Source organism: Muntiacus reevesi, chromosome 1 (assembly GCF_963930625.1).
Source record: "Muntiacus reevesi chromosome 1, mMunRee1.1, whole genome shotgun sequence".
NCBI classification, from domain to species: Eukaryota; Metazoa; Chordata; class Mammalia; order Artiodactyla; family Cervidae; genus Muntiacus; species Muntiacus reevesi.
Window position 1 is genome coordinate 15,807,950 of NC_089249.1, and position 18,728 is coordinate 15,826,677.

At 46.0% G+C, this 18,728-nt stretch overlaps 1 protein-coding gene across 2 annotated transcripts in view; it reads left to right on the forward strand.

Moving 5' to 3' along the window:
- The window catches only part of RFX4 (regulatory factor X4), a 155,578-nt gene that overhangs the window by 85,547 nt on the left and 51,303 nt on the right, over positions 1–18,728 (forward strand). For both annotated transcript variants that reach the window (XM_065938421.1, XM_065938422.1), the window contains 2 exons: positions 3,188–3,265; positions 10,682–10,845. In XM_065938421.1, the coding sequence (XP_065794493.1) occupies positions 3,188–3,265; positions 10,682–10,845 (242 nt within the window). The remainder of the gene's footprint in view (positions 1–3,187; positions 3,266–10,681; positions 10,846–18,728) is intronic.

Here is an 18,728-nt window from a genome sequence, read left to right on the forward strand (position 1 = left end):
CACTCACACACACCACACACACACACCACACACATACACCACAGTCACACACACCACACACACACACACCACACACACACCACACTCACACACACCACACTCACACACCACACTCACACACACCACACACACACACCACACACATACACCACAGTCACACACACCACACACACACACACCACACACACACCACACTCACACACACCACACTCACACACCACACTCACACACACCACACACACACACCACACACATACACCACAGTCACACACACCACACACACACACACCACACACACACCACACTCACACACACCACACTCACACACCACACTCACACACACCACACACACACACCACACACATACACCACAGTCACACACACCACACACACACACACCACACACACACCACACTCACACACACCACACACACCACACTCACACACACCACACACACCACACTCACACACATACACCACAGTCACACACACCACACACACACACACCACACACACACCACACTCACACACACCACACTCACACACCACACTCACACACACCACACACACACACCACACACATACACCACAGTCACACACACCACACACACACACACCACACACACACCACACTCACACACACCACACACACCACGCTCACACACACCACACACACCACGCTCTCACACACCACACACACCACGCTCTCACACACCACACCCACACACACCACACTCACACACCACAATCACACACCCCATTCACACACATACCACATTCACATGCACCACACTCATCTTCAACACACACACACACACCACACACACAATACTCACACACACCACACACACACACACCACACTCACACACCACACTCACACACACCACACACACACACCACACACATACACCACAGTCACACACACCACACACACACACACCACACACACACCACACTCACACACACCACACTCACACACCACACTCACACACACCACACACACACACCACACACATACACCACAGTCACACACACCACACACACACACACCACACACACACCACACTCACACACACCACACTCACACACCACACTCACACACACCACACACACACACCACACACATACACCACAGTCACACACACCACACACACACACACCACACACACACCACACTCACACACACCACACTCACACACCACACTCACACACACCACACACACACACCACACACATACACCACAGTCACACACACCACACACACACACACCACACACACACCACACTCACACACACCACACACACCACACTCACACACACCACACACACCACACTCACACACATACACCACAGTCACACACACCACACACACACACACCACACACACACCACACTCACACACACCACACTCACACACCACACTCACACACACCACACACACACACCACACACATACACCACAGTCACACACACCACACACACACACACCACACACACACCACACTCACACACACCACACACACCACACTCACACACACCACACACACCACGCTCACACACACCACACACACCACGCTCTCACACACCACACACACCACGCTCTCACACACCACACCCACACACACCACACTCACACACCACAATCACACACCCCATTCACACACATACCACATTCACATGCACCACACTCATCTTCAACACACACACACACACCACACACACAATACTCACACACACCACACACACACACACCACACTCACACACACCACACTCATACACACTTTTATTGCAATATAGTGAGTTTAAAAGTACAAGGACAGAAATCTGAATCAAGTTGGTCTGTTAGTTGTGACAAAGGTAGCTTCCCAAAGCAAGATGTCAACAGTAGAGGCGATGGGGTGTGAGGTATACAGAGCCTGCCTGAACTACCTTCATAACTGTTCTGCAAACCCAATCCTACTCTAAAATAAAATGTTTACCCTCTCCCTATCCAGCTTGTCTACCTACCCACCCATCTACAATGCTGCACTGGTCTCATCTCACAAGGGGAGGGCCCCCTCCTCTGCATAGCTCTTTCACAGGATTAAGTTTATTTTCCCAAGTGCTGCAGAGGATGTGGTGACATCGCACTCCCACAGAGAAAGAAGATTTTAAAGGTGGTGGTGATTCAGATAGTTTGGGCCATGGTATTGGGGAGAAATAATTGGAAACACCAATTTGGAGACTCTCTCCTGGGTGACATCATCCTGTGATTTTTTTTTTATGGGAGTATAGTTGCTTTATAATGTGTTTCTGAAGTGAATCAGTTATATGCACACATATATCCCCTGTTGTTTTTTTATTTTCTTCCTGTTTAGGCCATCATAGAAGCATTAAGTAGAGTTCCCTCTGCTATACAGCCTAATGCATCTATCTTGATGCGGCCCAGGGTACCAGTAGGTGTTGAGTTTCTACATATCATACTGGAATGCAGTGATGAACGAGACTTGATTTCTGCTGTCAGGAAGCTTACAGTCAAGCCAGGGAGACAGATGCTTATACAGTCAAACTAAGTTTGTATGAAACGTATATCTATGTTCTCAAACAAAAAGAATAAATAAATCCTTATTTTCTCAAATTTGCTTTTTATTCTCAGCACACTTCCTGCACCATCGCTTTAAAATTCTTGGGAAAGTGAAGCTAGAGATGCAATTCTTTTGCTAAGCAGATTCCAGAGAATTCCCAAATGTCTTTTTTGTGATTTTGGCAAAAGTACCTCTTCTTATAGATATAGGCTGGATGTTAACTTTTCAGTATCTCAGCTGATGAGAATTTAATCCAGTAGGCCTTACTGAACTCTATCTACAATGTGCCAGACACTGCACTAAATGCTTGATACACAAGCATGAATAATGTGCTATTTTTATTAGTATTTTCCCCAAATCCACAGTAGGGGTAGACATGGAGCAGAGAGAGAAACCTGTGCTTTCTCTACAACAGGGTGAGTGCTCTGAGAAACACTCGGGTACTATGGAGCACAGAGGAGGGAGCAGAGGGTCAGAGGGCCCCACCTAAGGAAAATGAGTTTCACTGGGACCTTACAGGATGCATTCCCTCAACAGAGAATAAATGACTTGAAATTCCAAGGGCAGCAGTAGTGTGTATTAATGCATGCTTTTATTGTTGATCCTTCCCCACCCCCACAGGTTTCTACCTTTATTATGATGTACAGAACACACTGTCAGAGAATACTGGACACTGTAATAAGAGCCAACTTTGATGAGGTAGGTCAATAAGTGTTAGGCTGTGAATGCTCTGCATGAAAATATTATATTACAATAACACTAGCTTTGACTAGTTTCCAGGTCTCTAGAAGCCCTTGATGTACATTAGCTCTCTGAATCCTCAGTGATCCCAGGAAGCAAGCACTATCATTACCCCCATTTTATAGATTTTCTGTGTGGGCAGTAGCTGGCATGGCTTTTTCCCTGTTCTAATGAGTGAACTACTTCCTGCCCAGTTGGCCTGCTGGGAACCCACTTTTGTCAAGGTATCGTTATGCCAGAATTATACATTCAGAAAAACTAGAGGAAAGCTTGTCTATATTTCGGGTTTAAGCTTTTCCTGAGGCTTGTCTGCTTCAGTGCATTTGGAGCTGATTAACCTTCCGTTCTCAAGTTCTGGTCCCTGTGTCCATCTAACACTGCCCATAGGGCCATCTTTGAATACAAACAGTGTAAGGATTTACTTTTGATTTTAAAATATTATAGTTAAAGAATGGAGAGAAATGAGAGGATAGAAGCACTGGTTATATAAACAGAGGCAATAAAATATTCTTGTCTAAAATGCCATCCAAAAGAACTTTCCAAAAGGATGGCAGGAAACCACACATTTCACCCCATAACGTGAGGCCGTTTTGTTTAAAGAAAATGCCTTTCAGACAAAAACAAACACAAATAAAACCACCTGGGATCAGATGTGGACATGAATCTGAGGGAAGATAACCTAGACTCTGGGCTTCCTGGATAGCTCAGCTGGTAAAGAATCTGCCTGCAATGCTAGAGACCGCAGTTTGATTCCTGGGTGGGGAAGTTCCCCTGGAGAAGGGATAGGCTACCCACTCTCGTATTCTTGGGCTTCTCTGGTGGCTCAGATGTTAAAGAATCCGCCCACAATGCAGGAGACCTGGATCCAATCCCTGGGTCGGGAAGATTCCCTAGAGGAGGGCATGGCAACCCACTCCAGTATTCTTGGCTGGAGAATCCCCATGGACAGGGGAGCCTGGGGGCCTACAGCCCACAGGGTCACAGAGAGTTGGACATGACAGAGTGACTGAGCAGAGCACAGCCTAAGCTCTAGAGGGGCTGCAAGAATTGTTGTTATTGGTGAAAAAATGCATGAGGTTTCCTTTTGTAGAGGGGGGTGGTTCATGTGCTGTTGGAGATGGAGGGGACAGGATGAGGTAAGGCAGTGAAGACTTGTTGAGCTGGTGTCTGTGCTGAGCTTGTTGAGCTGGTGTCTGTGCTGAGCTTGCTGAGCTGGTATCTGTGTGGCTCCTTGTACTGTTCCCTCTGGAGCCTGCTCAGCAGTGGTACCCCCACATATGAGCTGTCACTTGGTTCATAGACACAGCTCCAGAAGAGGCAGCCATGTGTTGATAGAGTAGGACTCTTCCTCCTGCTCTTGACTTTCATCCACTAGGTTTTTAAATCTCCCAAATTCCTTCTGTGACCATTTAAGTGGAATTTTTTGTCTTATAGAAAGAAAGCTCATTGCTTTCTCTCATACTGTGGTTTGGCTATGCCTTACATATCAAAGAACCCTGAGATCTGGGCAAATCACGACTCATGATTGATTAAGACAACACTGGCTTCTGTAACTCACAAGCCCCAAGTCTCAACACAATTTGACAAGACATGTCACAATCCAATGTGGACACCCTTGGTTGGATGGCTGGTTGCTGGGGGTGGTTCAGGGACCCAGGCTCCTCCTCCCTTATGGCCGTACCCTGCCCTAGAGTCTTGGCATCGTTTTTGTTCAGCTGATGGATCCGAGAAAAAGATAACAGGAAAGACTCGTTGAACTCGTTGGCCCAGAGATAAGATGCATCACTTTTGTCCATATTCCATTGGCAAGAGCAGGTCTCATGGCACTCCCCCCACTCACCTCTGCTTCTTGAGGTAAGGGGAGCTGGGAAGTGTGGCTCGTTCTCTGCGCAGCAGCTTATTTACTAGAGGAGATCTAGTGGTCCCTCTCTGCCACAAGTACTCACAACAAAACTGGTGATAGTCTTCCCTTAACATTCTTATCAATACGTACTCATTGTCTGCCTTCCCTGGCTTCCATTTCTTAACTCTGACATTTATTGGGCATCTAATGACATACACTGCAAGATTCCAGGAATGGGGTGATAAGATAAGCCTCGAAGGAGAAAAAGTCATGCATACCAGTCACTCTGGAGAAGAGAATGGCAACCCACTCTAGTATTCCTGCCTGGAAAATTCCATGGACAGAGGAACCTGGCAGGCTACAGCCCATGGAGTCACAAAGAGTTGGACACCACTGAGAAACTAACATACACCAGCAGTTAGGATGCAGAATATATGGTGAGAGGTCCAGAAACCTTGTGAGGGCTTGAGTGTTCCTGTGGGAGAAGGGCCAGACTGGGAGCTCAGGCTTGGATTCAACACGTGGCTCAATTCCTCATCCTAAGAATGAAGATAAAAATACCATCCCGCCTATCCAGTTCACAGGATTGTTGGAAGGAGGAGATGAGACAATGCCTGGTAAAAGGTCATACAAATGCTTGCTTTTATCAGATATGTTAATCAGAGAGTTAAGGGAGGTCACACAGTTGGTTAGATCTTTGTCACCTAACACTGCTGGTCCAGTATTCTTACCACCCCACTGGCAGGGGTATTTGGTCGCTGTTTTTGAGGTGGTTGATGAAAATGTGGTTGATTCTACCCAAACACAAAAAGAATGAAGGGGGATATTTTACCTCTGAAGAGAATGGCTTTCTCTCCAACAGCTGAGAAAAGTCATCGGTAAATAGATGGTGGATGTCTCTGGTACATTTCGATGATGTTTGTTTCAGATCTTCAAGATCTTTAATATCCATTGAGGTCACAATGTATGCTAGTATCACAGTCTTAACTTACCTTGTTTCCTTGTTCATTGTTTGTCTCCTGCCACCAGAACAGAAGCCCTTGAGGGCAGGGATCTTGTTTACTACTGTATCCAGTCAGCTATACTCTCAGGCTCTCAGTAAATATTTCTTGAGTGGGTGAGTAGATGAATTGATGGATGATGGATGGATGGAAAACCTCCACAGACTTACAGCATTATCAGGAAAGTGCAAAGAAGCCAAGTCTGCATGTAGGGGACTTCCTGTAAAGCCTTCTCCTAACCACATTGCACAAAGAATTGTAAACTCAGATAGCCCTGTGTCTGAGTCTCAAATCCACCACTTAACAGCCTGTGACCTTGAGAAAGGCACTTAACCTCTGTGAGCCTCAGTTTCTTTTGCTGTAAAATGGGGGTAATAGCTATATCTACCTCATAGTAAAATTGTGATAATTATATGAAAATTATGTAGATTAAAGTATCTAATTTCAAACTGAGAGCATAATAACTACTAGCTATTGTTTTGTCAAGTTCCTTTTAACACTATAGCAATTAAGTACCCATGACTGGAAATCATCAGATGTGTTTCCACAAGATGCCAATATACCAGGAATAAAGTAAGTATGGACATGGAAAAGAAATAGAAAACTTACCTAGGAACTTACTTAAGGAAATCACCTTCTGATACTTTATTGAGCAGAGAGGGAAAAGGCTGAGAATTCAAGGGACTAAAGTAGATAATCCAGAAAACTTGTTTTAAATAATCATTTTCAATCATTTACCTGTGATTCTTTCACCATTTTTGCTTGCAAGGAGTAAGGAGAACTTTTTCTGTCTAATTATGTTTCCATTTGTTAAATGCCTTCATGATGCTTGGCATTTTATAAATAATCTTATTTTGTCCTACTAATAGGTAAACAACATCTCCCTCTTGTTAAAGCTGATAACTCTCTTATTTACATAATTATATAGTCCCGAGCTCCAGATTCAACTGACTTGCCATCTAACATACATGGCCTAATCGGAGCTCTGACTTTCCACCCTAAATCTGTTTTTCCCAAGTCTTAGATAGCCACTACCACACACCCAACTGCTCAAGCCGCAAACCTCAGTTTTTCACATCTAGTTTATCAGCATGTCCTGTTGGCTCCACCTCCTGATAAGAACACCGTGTCTGTTCATTCCACACCTAACTTCCAAGTATCAGCCCTTGAGCTTTGCGGTGTTTTCCCTCCTTCTGAGGAACCAGCCCATCGGACGCTGTTGTTGTTCAGTAGCCCAGTCATGTCCGGCAGACATTAAATGCTCTTAAATGCAGAGGGGCAAGAGAGGTTGAAACTTGATAACACGGCCTCTACAAATGCTCCTCCAGTGACAGAACTGACGGCGGCTCTCAGTGCCAGGCAGACTTGAAAAAGACAGATGGCTGCTCGTGCGAGTGATCTTCGACAGATTTGTTTTAATGTACACAGTCGCTGATGCTTTCCAGAATTTCTGCTGGAAACTGACTCATAAAAAGAGAGTAGGGCTACATGCAAGGAGAACTTAGAAAAACAAATGAATTCAGAATCTATCAAATATTAGGAATCAACGGGGCAGTGCTTCTTATTCAAAGTTGGAAGGGCAGGCAGGGAGGTCCAGGACCTGGCCAGAGGCCAATATCCTGGGATGACATGGGATCTGGGGACAGCAGAGGGTTGTCTGGAGGGTGAGTACCTTGTCTAAGAGATGTGGCCATCTCCAGGCCCATGTCAGCGCATGGCCGTCCAGTGTCCCAATGACAACAAGAGCCTTGATAGGTGAGCAGAGCCACCATGGGGATCCTGGCTGGGTGATGCTCAGAAACTTAGGCGACAGTGTCTCAAGTGTTTATGGCAGTACAGTGATTTCTCGGGGCTTCCCAGTGGCACTAGTGGTAAAGAACTCATTTGCCAATGCAGGAGACATAAGAGATGTGGGTTTGATCCCTGGGTTGGGAAGATCCCCTGGAGGAGGGCATGGCAACCCATTCCAGTACTCTTACCTGGAGAGGACAGAGGAGCCTGGCGGGCTATAGTCTGTAGGGTCGCAAAGAGTCAGACATGACTGAAGTGACTTAGCACATGTGCATGCACTGATTTCTTGTGCCTGGAAGTGGTAGTGCCTCCATAATATAGTAATAGTAATAGAATTTAACCTTTACTAGGCATTTACTATGTGCCAACCACTATAATAAGTACTTTTGTAGGAATCTTTATCAAAATCTAGTTAATACTATTTTAATTCCAATTTCACTGATAAAGAAACTGGGCAGAGAGATATTACCCCTCTAGTTGGTAGTGGGGACTTAAAGGCAGTCTTCACTCATCTGATTTTTTGTTGTTGTTGATTTTAATTTTCAATCTGGTTGAAAACTTTTCCATATTTTCACTATCATGGAATTAACAGAACTGTGACTTGAGTTTTACAATGTACAAACCTGACCTCATTCACCTTGATCATGTTTTTGGCAATTAACCATTTTCCCTCTAGGAAGTCAGGGGACATGCTTTTCTCTCTGTTCCTCATCCACCAAGCCTCCCATCCAGTGTTTACACTGAGAAGTCCAGCCAGGTCATGGACATCAGGACAGTCTGTCCACCTGAGGCTGAGCTGATATCACCAGGCTGGGGTCAAAGGTAACCTGTAAAGAGGAAAGCAAGACCCCACTCCTGATAAGGGCTTGAAGGACATCTGCAGGTTCTCAGGGTGCGGCCAGAAAGCTGGGAGGCAGGTGACAGTCCAGGAGAGCCATAGCTCTCAGGAATAGGATAGAAGTCCAGTTACCAAGAAAAGAGCAAAGTAGCCACAAGATTGATTTATGGAAAGACAGGCAGACTTGTGCTCTATCCATCCATTCCCTGACTTGCTGTCTGGCTTTGGACAAATAAGTTAATCTCTACAAAATGGGAGCAGCAATCCTTAGCTGTAGTATCAACTGAGATTAGTTTCTGCAGTATCAACTGTGCTTAGTTTCTGAGGTATGGTAGCACTCAATAAATACATAATGCTGACACCAATAATTATACCAGCTCCAAAGTGTTAGCTTCAAGTACTGAATTACTTCCTGATTCGGATCAAGACTGACTTATGGAACCAGGAATATAGGCAGTGCTGTGCATGGGGTTCAGGAGTGCCCATCCTTGGTGGAAAGAATGATACTGGGTCTAGGAACCAAGTCCGGCTTATAAGAATTCACAGCAATTCAGTTATTTCTCCCCTAACCTTAAGATGAGTCGTTCCTCAATGTTAGTTGCATCTGACTCTTTGTGACCCTGTGGACTGTAGCCCTCCAGGCTTCTTTGCCCCTGGAACTCTCCGAGTAGGAACGTGAAATGGTGTGCTGTGATCAGTTGCTCAGTTGTGTCCGTCTCTTTGTGACCTTGTGGACTGCAGACCGCCAGGCTCCTCTGTTCATGGGGATTCATCAGGCAAGAATACTGGAATGAGTTGCCACACCTTCCTCCAGGGGATCTTCCCAACCCAGTGATGGAAGCCAGGTCTCTCACATTGCAGGTGGATTCTTTACCAACTGAGTCACCAGGGAAGCCCAGAGTGGGCAGCCTATCCCTTCTCCAGGGGGCCTCTCCAACCCAGGGGTCAAACCTGGGTCTTTACGTTGCAGGTGGATTATTTATGGTCTGAGCCGCCAGGGAAGCCCCTTGAAAATGTTATTATACGCACTGAGTAAACATCTTCAACTCTGTCCCTTCACTCCCTTTGTCTTGTCCCACCCCTCCACCCCCTACCCTGCTCTCTCACTGACCTCCAACTCACACCCTGGAAGACAGAGGTGTAGGGGCCTGCTATCCTGGTATTTATAATAGTAATTCCATTTTGAGTGCCTACTAGATTTCTGTTCTGTGCTAGTGGTTAGAGTTGTGGGTTGGGGTGTTGTCATAGTTTACTGTCCAGATGTCACCATCTAGCATCCCATAATAACACCAGCCAGCCAAGGCTGCACCAAAGGCTCTTTGAGAAAATGGTAAACTCTGGATACAAAGAGGCCCTTGCAGTTTATCAATTTTGGGAGCACATGTGCATCAGAAGACTTCAGTTTGTGGCACCTGCTCTCTTTCCTTCTAGACAAATTCCTTTTACGAGCAGCTCATACACTGTTCTCTTCCTTTCCAGGACTCTTTGGAACCCCCAGGGCACCGACAGACTCAAAGAGTCGTTCTAGTGCTTGCTCCAAGCTTTTTAGAAGCCATGTCCCACTTTGCCTTTCTTAACCTTTTTACGCAGACCCCAGCAAGCATGAAGGGGCCAGTGGGGTGACAAGCTACTCCTCTCTCCCAGGGCAGAGCAGACCCCAGGCTGCCAAGGCCAATTGCTCCTCCCACAGGGGGTATGCACACCGATGGCCAGGATCAGGACTCGGGATGGGAGAACCTTCCAAAGCTCCTAATCCACCCCAGGCTGAGACAGTCTCTGCGTCTGCAGGGGGAGCAGAGAAGAGCACTGTGGACTGGAGTGGCCTTGGCCAAGTCCCCAGGCTCTGCTGGGAGGGCCTGGTGTAACCTCACGGTTCTTCTCCTCTCTGTGGGTCGATACAGGTTCAAAGTTTCCTTCTGCACTTTTGGCAAGGAATGCCGCCCCACATGCTGCCTGTGCTGGGCTCCTCCACGGTGGTGAACATCGTCGGCGTGTGCGACTCTATCCTCTACAAGGCTATCTCCGGAGTGCTGATGCCCACCGTGCTGCAGGCGCTACCTGACAGGTGGGCACGCTTTTTCTCCTAGCCCTGTGTGGCAGGTCCTCGGCCACTTCTCAGTTATGGAAAGTAACTGTGCGTTCTTTGGGGTCCTCCCTTGTAAAGATCATTAATTTTGTTGTTGCTGTTCAGTTGCTGTCATGTCTCACTCTTTGCAGCCTCATGGGCTGCAGCACACCAGGCTCCCCTGTCCTCCAGTAGCTCCCTGAGTTTGCTCAAGTTCATGTCCATTGAGTCAGTAATGCTATCTAACCATCTCATCCTCTGCCGCCCCCTTCTCCTTTTGCCTTCAATCTTTCCCAGCATCAGGGTCTTTTCCAATGAGTCAGTTCTTTGCATCAGGTGGCCAAAGTATTGGAGCTTCAGTTTCAGCATCAGACCTTCCAGTTAATATTCAGGGTTGATTTCTTTTAGGATTGATTAGTTTGATCTCCTTGCTGTCCAAGGGACTCTCAAGAATCTCCTCCAGCACCACAATTTGAAAGCATCAGTTCTTTAGCCCTCAGCCTTCTTTACGGTCCAACTCTAATGTCTGTACATGACTACTGGAAAAATCACAGCTTTGACTGTACAGACCTTTGTCAGTAAAATGATCTCTCTGCTTCTTACTACACCATCTAGGTTTGTCATAGTTTTTCTTCCAGGGAGCAAGTCTTTTAATGTCATGGCTGCAGTCACCACCTGCAGTGACTTTAGAGCCTCCCCCCCTAAAAAAATATCTGTCATTACTTCCACTTTTTCCTCTTCTATTTGTCATGAAGTGATGGGACCAGAGGTCCTGATCTTAGTCTTCTGAATGTTGAGTTGTAAGACAGCTTTTCCACTCTCCTTTCCCTCTCATCAAGAGGATTTTCAGTTCCTTTTCGCTTTCTGCCACTAGACTGGTATCATCTGCATATCTGAGATTGTTGATATTTCTCCTGGCAATCTTGATTCCAGCTGGTGAGTCATCCAGTCTAGCATTTAGCATGATGTACTCTGCATAGAAGTTAAATAAGCAGGGTGACAATATACAGCCTTGACATACTCCTTTCCCAATTTTGAACCAGTCCCTTGTTTCATGTCTGGTTCTAACTGTTGCTTCTTGACCTGCATATAGGTTTCTCAGGAGACAGGTCAGGTGGTCTGGTATTTCCCATCTCTTTAAAAATTTTCCACAGTTTGGATCCACACAGTCAAAGGCTTTAGCATAGTCAATGAAGCAGAACTGGACTTTAAATTTTAAAGTATAAGACATTAAATTTTATTTATATTTTTAAATATAAGTAAAGAAGTTTAATATTTTAAACCACTTGAACCTTTCAAAAATCTCCTACGGTCCAGTGGTTGGGACTTCACTCTCCAGGACAGTGGATGTGGGAGCTTCCCTGGTGGGGGAGATAAGACCCCACTTGCCATGCAGCCTGAAAACAAAAAACATAAAACAGAAGCAATATGGTAACACTTTCAACAAAGACTTTAAAAACTGGTCCATATTAAAAAAAAAAAGTCTTAAAAAACAAATACAAAACATTTAAAAAGTTAAGAATGTATGACATGATACACAGCGAAACGTCTCTGTTCTACTCTTCTTCCCGACACCCAGGTCCCTGCCCACAAAACATCAAATATAAACATTTCCTTGGGGTGGGGGGGCAATCCAGATCTGCTATTAACATGTACCCAGTGCATGACATATACTTTTTATTTTTTTAATTTAATTTTATTTTTAATTGGAGAATAATTACTTTACAATATAGTGATGGTTTCTGTCATATATCAACATGAGTCAGCCACAGGGATACATACCCACGTCCTCTCCCTCTTAAACTTCCCTCCCACCTCCCACTCCCCATCCCACCCCTCTCGGTTGTCACAGAGCACCGGCTCTGGGTTCCTGCATCATACAGCAAATTCCCCCTGACTGTCTGTTTTACAACTGGTAACGTATATGTTCCAGTACTACTCTCTCAAGTCTTCCCACCTTCTCCTTCCCCCACTGTGAACAGTCTGTTCTTTATGTCTGTGGCTCCTTTGCTGCCCTGCGAATAAGTTCATCTGTACCATCTTTCTAGATTCCATGTATATGCGTTCATATACAGTATTTGTTTTTCTCTTTCTGACTGACTTCACTCTGTATGGGCTTCCCTTGTGGTTCAACTGGTAAAGATCCGCTTGCAACGTGGGAGACCGGAGTTCAATCCTTGGGTTGGGAAGATCCCTGGAGAAGCGAAAGGCTACCCACTCCAATATTCTTGCTTGGAATTCCATGGACAGTCCATGGGGTCTCAAAAAGTCAGACATGACTGAGCAACCTTCACGCACTTCACTCTGTATAATAGGCTCTAGTGACACCCTGTATATGCTGTTTTCTACCTTGTTTCTAAAAGGAACAAGTCTTGAAGATTGTGTTGGACACCTTCTGTGCCCCGGTAGAGGAAGGCTCCGCTGTCTTCTGTGCCGCCTTCTGCCCTGGGAGGTGCAGCGGGGGAGGGTGGATGGTGTGGAGCCCCCAGTGGGGCTTCTTTTCCTTGTGGCTTCCAGCTCAGATCAGCCAGTGTGAGGGCTGGGGGCCAGAAGGAGGGAGAAGAGTGAAGCCAGGAGACGGCCTCTCTGCCTCCCTCCCCGTGAGGTCACCGCTTGTTGGCCACGTCTTCCTGGGGCTCTGCGCCCGTTCAGGTAGTCTCTCTCTTCCTCCCTCCACACTGTCCTTCGGGTGTGAGGTGGGTGACAACCTGCTGGCCCTAAACCCAGGTTGCTGCAGTCAGCCTTATGGGTTCACCTATGCCTATCCATGCCTTTATGACTTGTCCCTTATAAATAAACTCCACTATTTTGAGTGGCATCTGTTTCCTGCTGGGACTGTTACAGAGAGCATTCTACATCCGCCTATAATGAGGTTTGTTTTTTTCTTCTTTTTTAACACCTGCATATTGTACCTTTGTGTTGAGTTGAATTCGTTGTCTTGATGTTCCCTGTCTTGTCCCACTACTGTACAGGACTGTGATGAATAATGTTCTCAGGACATTCTCCTATACGGTGCAGTTTGTTAGTTTCCTAGGGCTGCAGTAACAAAAAGTACCACAAACTGGGTGGTCTGAAAAAAAACAAATATATTGCCTCACAGTTCTGGAGGCTGGAAGTCTGACATCAGGGTGCTGTCAGGGTTGGTTCCTTGGGCGTCCCAGGTGGTGCTCGTGGTAAAGAACCCCCCTGACAATGCAGGAGACATAAGAGATGCAGGTTCGATCCATGGGTCAGGAAGATCCCCCTGGAGGAGGGCGTGGCTACCCACGGCAGTATTCTTGACCAGAAAATCCCACGGACAGAGGAGCCTGGCAGGCTGCAATCCATGGGGTTGCAGAGTTGGACACGACTGAAGCGACTTGGTGCACAGGGTTGGTTCCTTGCAGAGACCGAGAGGAGATCTGTCCCACACCTCTCTCCCAGCTTCTGGTGGCTGCTATTGGTCCTGGGCATTCCTTGGTTTGCAGCTGCACTGCTCATCTCTGCCTCCATCTTCACACCTCTGCCTTCACCCCCACTCTATGTCTCGCTGTCTCTTGTCATCGGCATTGGATTTAGGGCCCACCCAGTTAATCCAAGGTTTCATCTCAAGATCCTTAATTTAATCACATCTCTAAAAACCCTTGTATCAAATAAGGTCAACTTAATGGGTTCCAGTGGACTTATTTTGGGGGAAACAACCCATCATCCTACTGCACAGAGTATACAAGATCAATTCCTAAAGGGCTCAATTCCTAGTTCAAAGCCTATGTGACTTAAACTTTTCTCAGTGAAGTTTTAATTTGCATTTATCTTATTATGAATGGCGTTGAATATCCCTTCATGCCTTTAAGAGTGATTTTTATTTCTTTCCTGTGAACTCTCTGCTCTTAATCTTTGACTGTTTTTCTATTTGGTAGTTGATGTTTTTCTCATTGATTTTTAAGAGCATTTTAATTTTTAGGGATATTAACCATTTATCTGTAATAAGAGTTGCAAATATTTTGTCATTTTGTTCTTTTATTTTTGCCATACAGAAAATGTATTCGCATAGTTGAGTTTATCAGCCCTTGTTTTTATGGCTTCTGGATTTTGTATCATTGTTTTTTAGACCTCTTCCCCACCTCAATTACAATACAATTTTCCCATGGCTTATCCCACAAAACTTATTGTTTAATTTTGTACCTTTGAACTTTTGTTCAATTTATAATTCATCCTTGTGTAAGATGTAAATTATTCCTTTTTCCCCCAGTAGTTCTTCTTATCCCAATACATATGTTAATTATTCTATCTTCTCTTCACAGATTTAAGGTGCCTCCTATTTTATGTAGTAAATGTTATACATATTGGTACTATTTCTAGCCTTCCTAGCCTATACCATTTATATTGCTGCATATTCATGTTCTGTGCTTCCCAGGTGGTGCTAGTGGTAAAGAACCCAGCTGCCAATGCAGGAGACAAAAGAGACGTGGGTTCAGTTTCTGGGTTGAGAAGATTCCCCTGGAGGAGGGCAACCCACTCCAGTATTCTTGCCTGGAGAGTCCCATGGACAGAGGAGACTGGCAGGCTATAGTCTATGGAGTCACAAAGAGTTGGACACGACTGAAGCGACTTAGTACGCACCCACCCATATTCATGTTTCAGGGTCACGCTATCTTTAAGCTCTGTGCTTTAAAATGTATTTTAATATTTGATAGGCTAGCTCCTCACACTTTCTTTTGTAGAATTTTCCTCTTATTGTCAACACAATGGCATGGTGGTTTTAAGTGTTTGTGTGTGCATGTATGTACATATTGAATATATATACATATTTAAAACTTTTCAGTTAGAAATGCATACTCTGTTTTTAGGGGTGAAATGATACAACATCTTGAATTTGCTTAAAACCCTCTAGAAAAGAAAGAGTAGCATATTGCAAATCAAACCAGCAAAATGTCTCTAATTATTGATGCTAGGTCATGGGTATTTGGAGGTTTAAAGTTTTTCATAATAAAAGTGTTAAAAGCAAAACTTAACAGAAAGTAGAGTGCCCACTGAAATAGAGAACACAAGAAAAGAACCGAGTCTGATGGGGAAATGATGAATTCTGTTTGAACGTGTTTAATTTGATGAATCTTTGAGGGCTTTGAAATGGCGGTGTCTGGAGTTCTGAAGTCATCTGCTCTGAAGATATGAAAGTGAGTGCAGATGGTGACTGAAGCTGCAGGCATGGAGAAACTATCTAGGGAAGGAATACAGCATGACAAGAGAAGGCTAAGGACTAGACTTGGAAGAACTGGAAGACGTAATGGCCAAATAGAGGGGACTAAGCTTTGATCTGGTCCCATCACTTCATGGGAAATAGATGGAGAAACGGTGGAAACAATGTCAGACTTTATGTTTTTGGGCTCCAAAATCACTGCAGATGGTAATTGCAGCCATGAAATTAAAAGACGCTTACTCCTTGGAAGGAAAGTTATGACCAACCTAGATAGCACATTAAAAAGCAGAGATATGGAGGAGGAAATGGCAACCCACTCCAGTACTCTTGCCTGGAGAATCCCATGGACAGAGGAGCCTGGCGGGTTACAGTCCATGGGGTCGCTAAGACTCGGACATGACTGAGTGAGCACAAATACACAAAATAAATTCACACCACCTGTCGTTGTCCTTAAAGGTCAAAAAAAAAAAAAAAAAAAAAAGCAGAGATATTACTTTGCCAACAAAGGTCCATCTAGTCAAGGCTGTGGTTTTTCCAGTGGTCATGTATGAATGTGAGAGCTGGACTGTGAAGAAAGCTGGGTGCCGAAAAATTGATGCTTTTGAACTGTGGTGTTGGTGACGACCCTTGAGAGTCCCTTGGACAGCAAGGAGATCCAACCAGTCCATCCTAAAGGAGATCAGTCATGGGTGTTCGTTGGAAGGACTGATGCTAAAGCTGAAGACTCCAATACTTTGGCCACCTGATGCGAAGAGTTGACTCATTGGAAAAGACCTTGATGCTGGGAGGGATTGGGGGCAGGAGGAGAAGGGGACGACAGAGGATGAGATGGCTGGATGGCATCATTGACTCGATGGGCATGAGTTTGAGTAAACTCTGGGAGTTGGTGATGGACAGGGAGGCTTGGTGTGCTGCGATTCATGGGGTCGCAAAGAGTCAGACACGACTGAGCAACTGAACTGAACTGAAGATTTGTGACTGAGGAGAAAGAAGATGGAGGGGTCACAGATACCAAGGGAAGCAAAGGTTTCCGAAAGGAGGAAGGACTCACAGAATTGAATGCTGTCAGATGTTACAAATCAGAAACAACACGAATCAGAATGAATCCATGGCGTTTGTGTCATGGATGGAGGTTGCTGCCTGGGTGGGACCTGTGGGTAGGTGGAGGGACAGGAGTGAGGTGAGAAGTAAATAGGAGGTGAAGAAGAAGAGACAGAGTCTAAACAACTGAAGAAGTATGTCTGAGAAGTGGAAGAAAGAGGGCAATAGCTTGAGGAGACAGAATGATGAAAGAAGAGGGGTTTTTGTTTTTAAGATGAGATTCTTGAACCCATTAAAACACCAAGAGAAATGATGGAGAGGGAGGAAAATGTGAATAATCAAGAGAAGGGGCAGTCAGAAGTGGAAGGTTCCTGAGAAGGCAGGAGGGGAAGAGATGGGGCTGGCTCCTTGATTCCATCAGGAAGGCTGACTTCTTTGGGGGTTTGTTTTCCCTGAGAGGTAGGAGGTGATGCCACCTGCTGGTGGACAGGGTGGGGCGGGGGCAATGTTGGGAGATTGGAAGCATGAGGGGCACCGAGAATGTTGGAGTAAGTCACAGAACAGGAAAGAGTGAGCGAGCAGAGAAACACAGGACTTTCCAGCTTGGGGGAAGAATCAGAGGGAGACTGAATGAGGGCAGGTAGGTGGTGTTGGTGGAAGGCAAGGATGATGTGGGTGGTCAGCAGAGGGAGAAGTCCTTGTGGCCGGCTTGGCTAAGGAGGATCCCACAGAGGACACCAAACCCAGCGTTAAGAGTGGATTCTTTTGATGGCAAGAGCCTGAAAATGATGCTCATTTTCTCCTCAATGGCGAATTCCCATCTCAGATTGCAAGCAACTGCCCCCTCAGCCCTTCACCACTCTGACCCCCCTCCCACCTCCTGCCCCTAAACAGTCCTTGACTTTCCAAATAGGACATGGTTTCAAGGTCTGTGTCAGTATTGTCTTTGTCGGTTTAAAAATGCACGGTTGCTTCCCAGTTCCTGCCAAGAGGAAGCATCTGAGCAAGCCCAAGCCCAGCTGGGTGTGCAGGCGTGGCGGTAAGCGGCAGACAGGGTTCCTGCCCTGCTGAGGGGCTTGGACAAGACTGGGCAGCCCGAAGAGGAGACTGCAAATTGCAAATGGTGCTCTCAGGCCCACGACCCACTCTCAACACCCCTCCCACAAGCCTCTTCCAAACTGTGAAGGATGGAGTCTCACTCGCAGAGTCCTAGACGCCGCCAAGCCTTGCGGCGGGCTTTTCCCCACCTGTGTACGTCTGTCTCCTCGTCCACCGGCGTGAGCACCGCCGCATGCTCTGTCTGCGCCCTTCTCAGACCCACTACCTCTCCTCAGGGCTTGGGCTGCCCGCACTGTCCCTGAGGTTGCTGCTTTCAGTGACTCCTAATGGTTGCAGTCAAAACACCACCAGAGATCCTGAGGCTCTGTAGGGCCCCGCAGGGAGGCCTGTGGCCTGTACTGTGGGGAACACATGAGGCCCTTTGTTGCTGTTGTTGTTTAGTTGCTAACTTGTGTCTGACTCTCTTGCAGCCCCCATGGACTGTAGCCTACCTGCCAGGCTCCTCTGTCCATGGGATTTCCCAGGCAAGAATGCTGGAATGGGTCGTCATTTCCTTCTGCCCGAAATCTTCCCTACCCAGGGATCGAACCCATGTCTCCTGCAT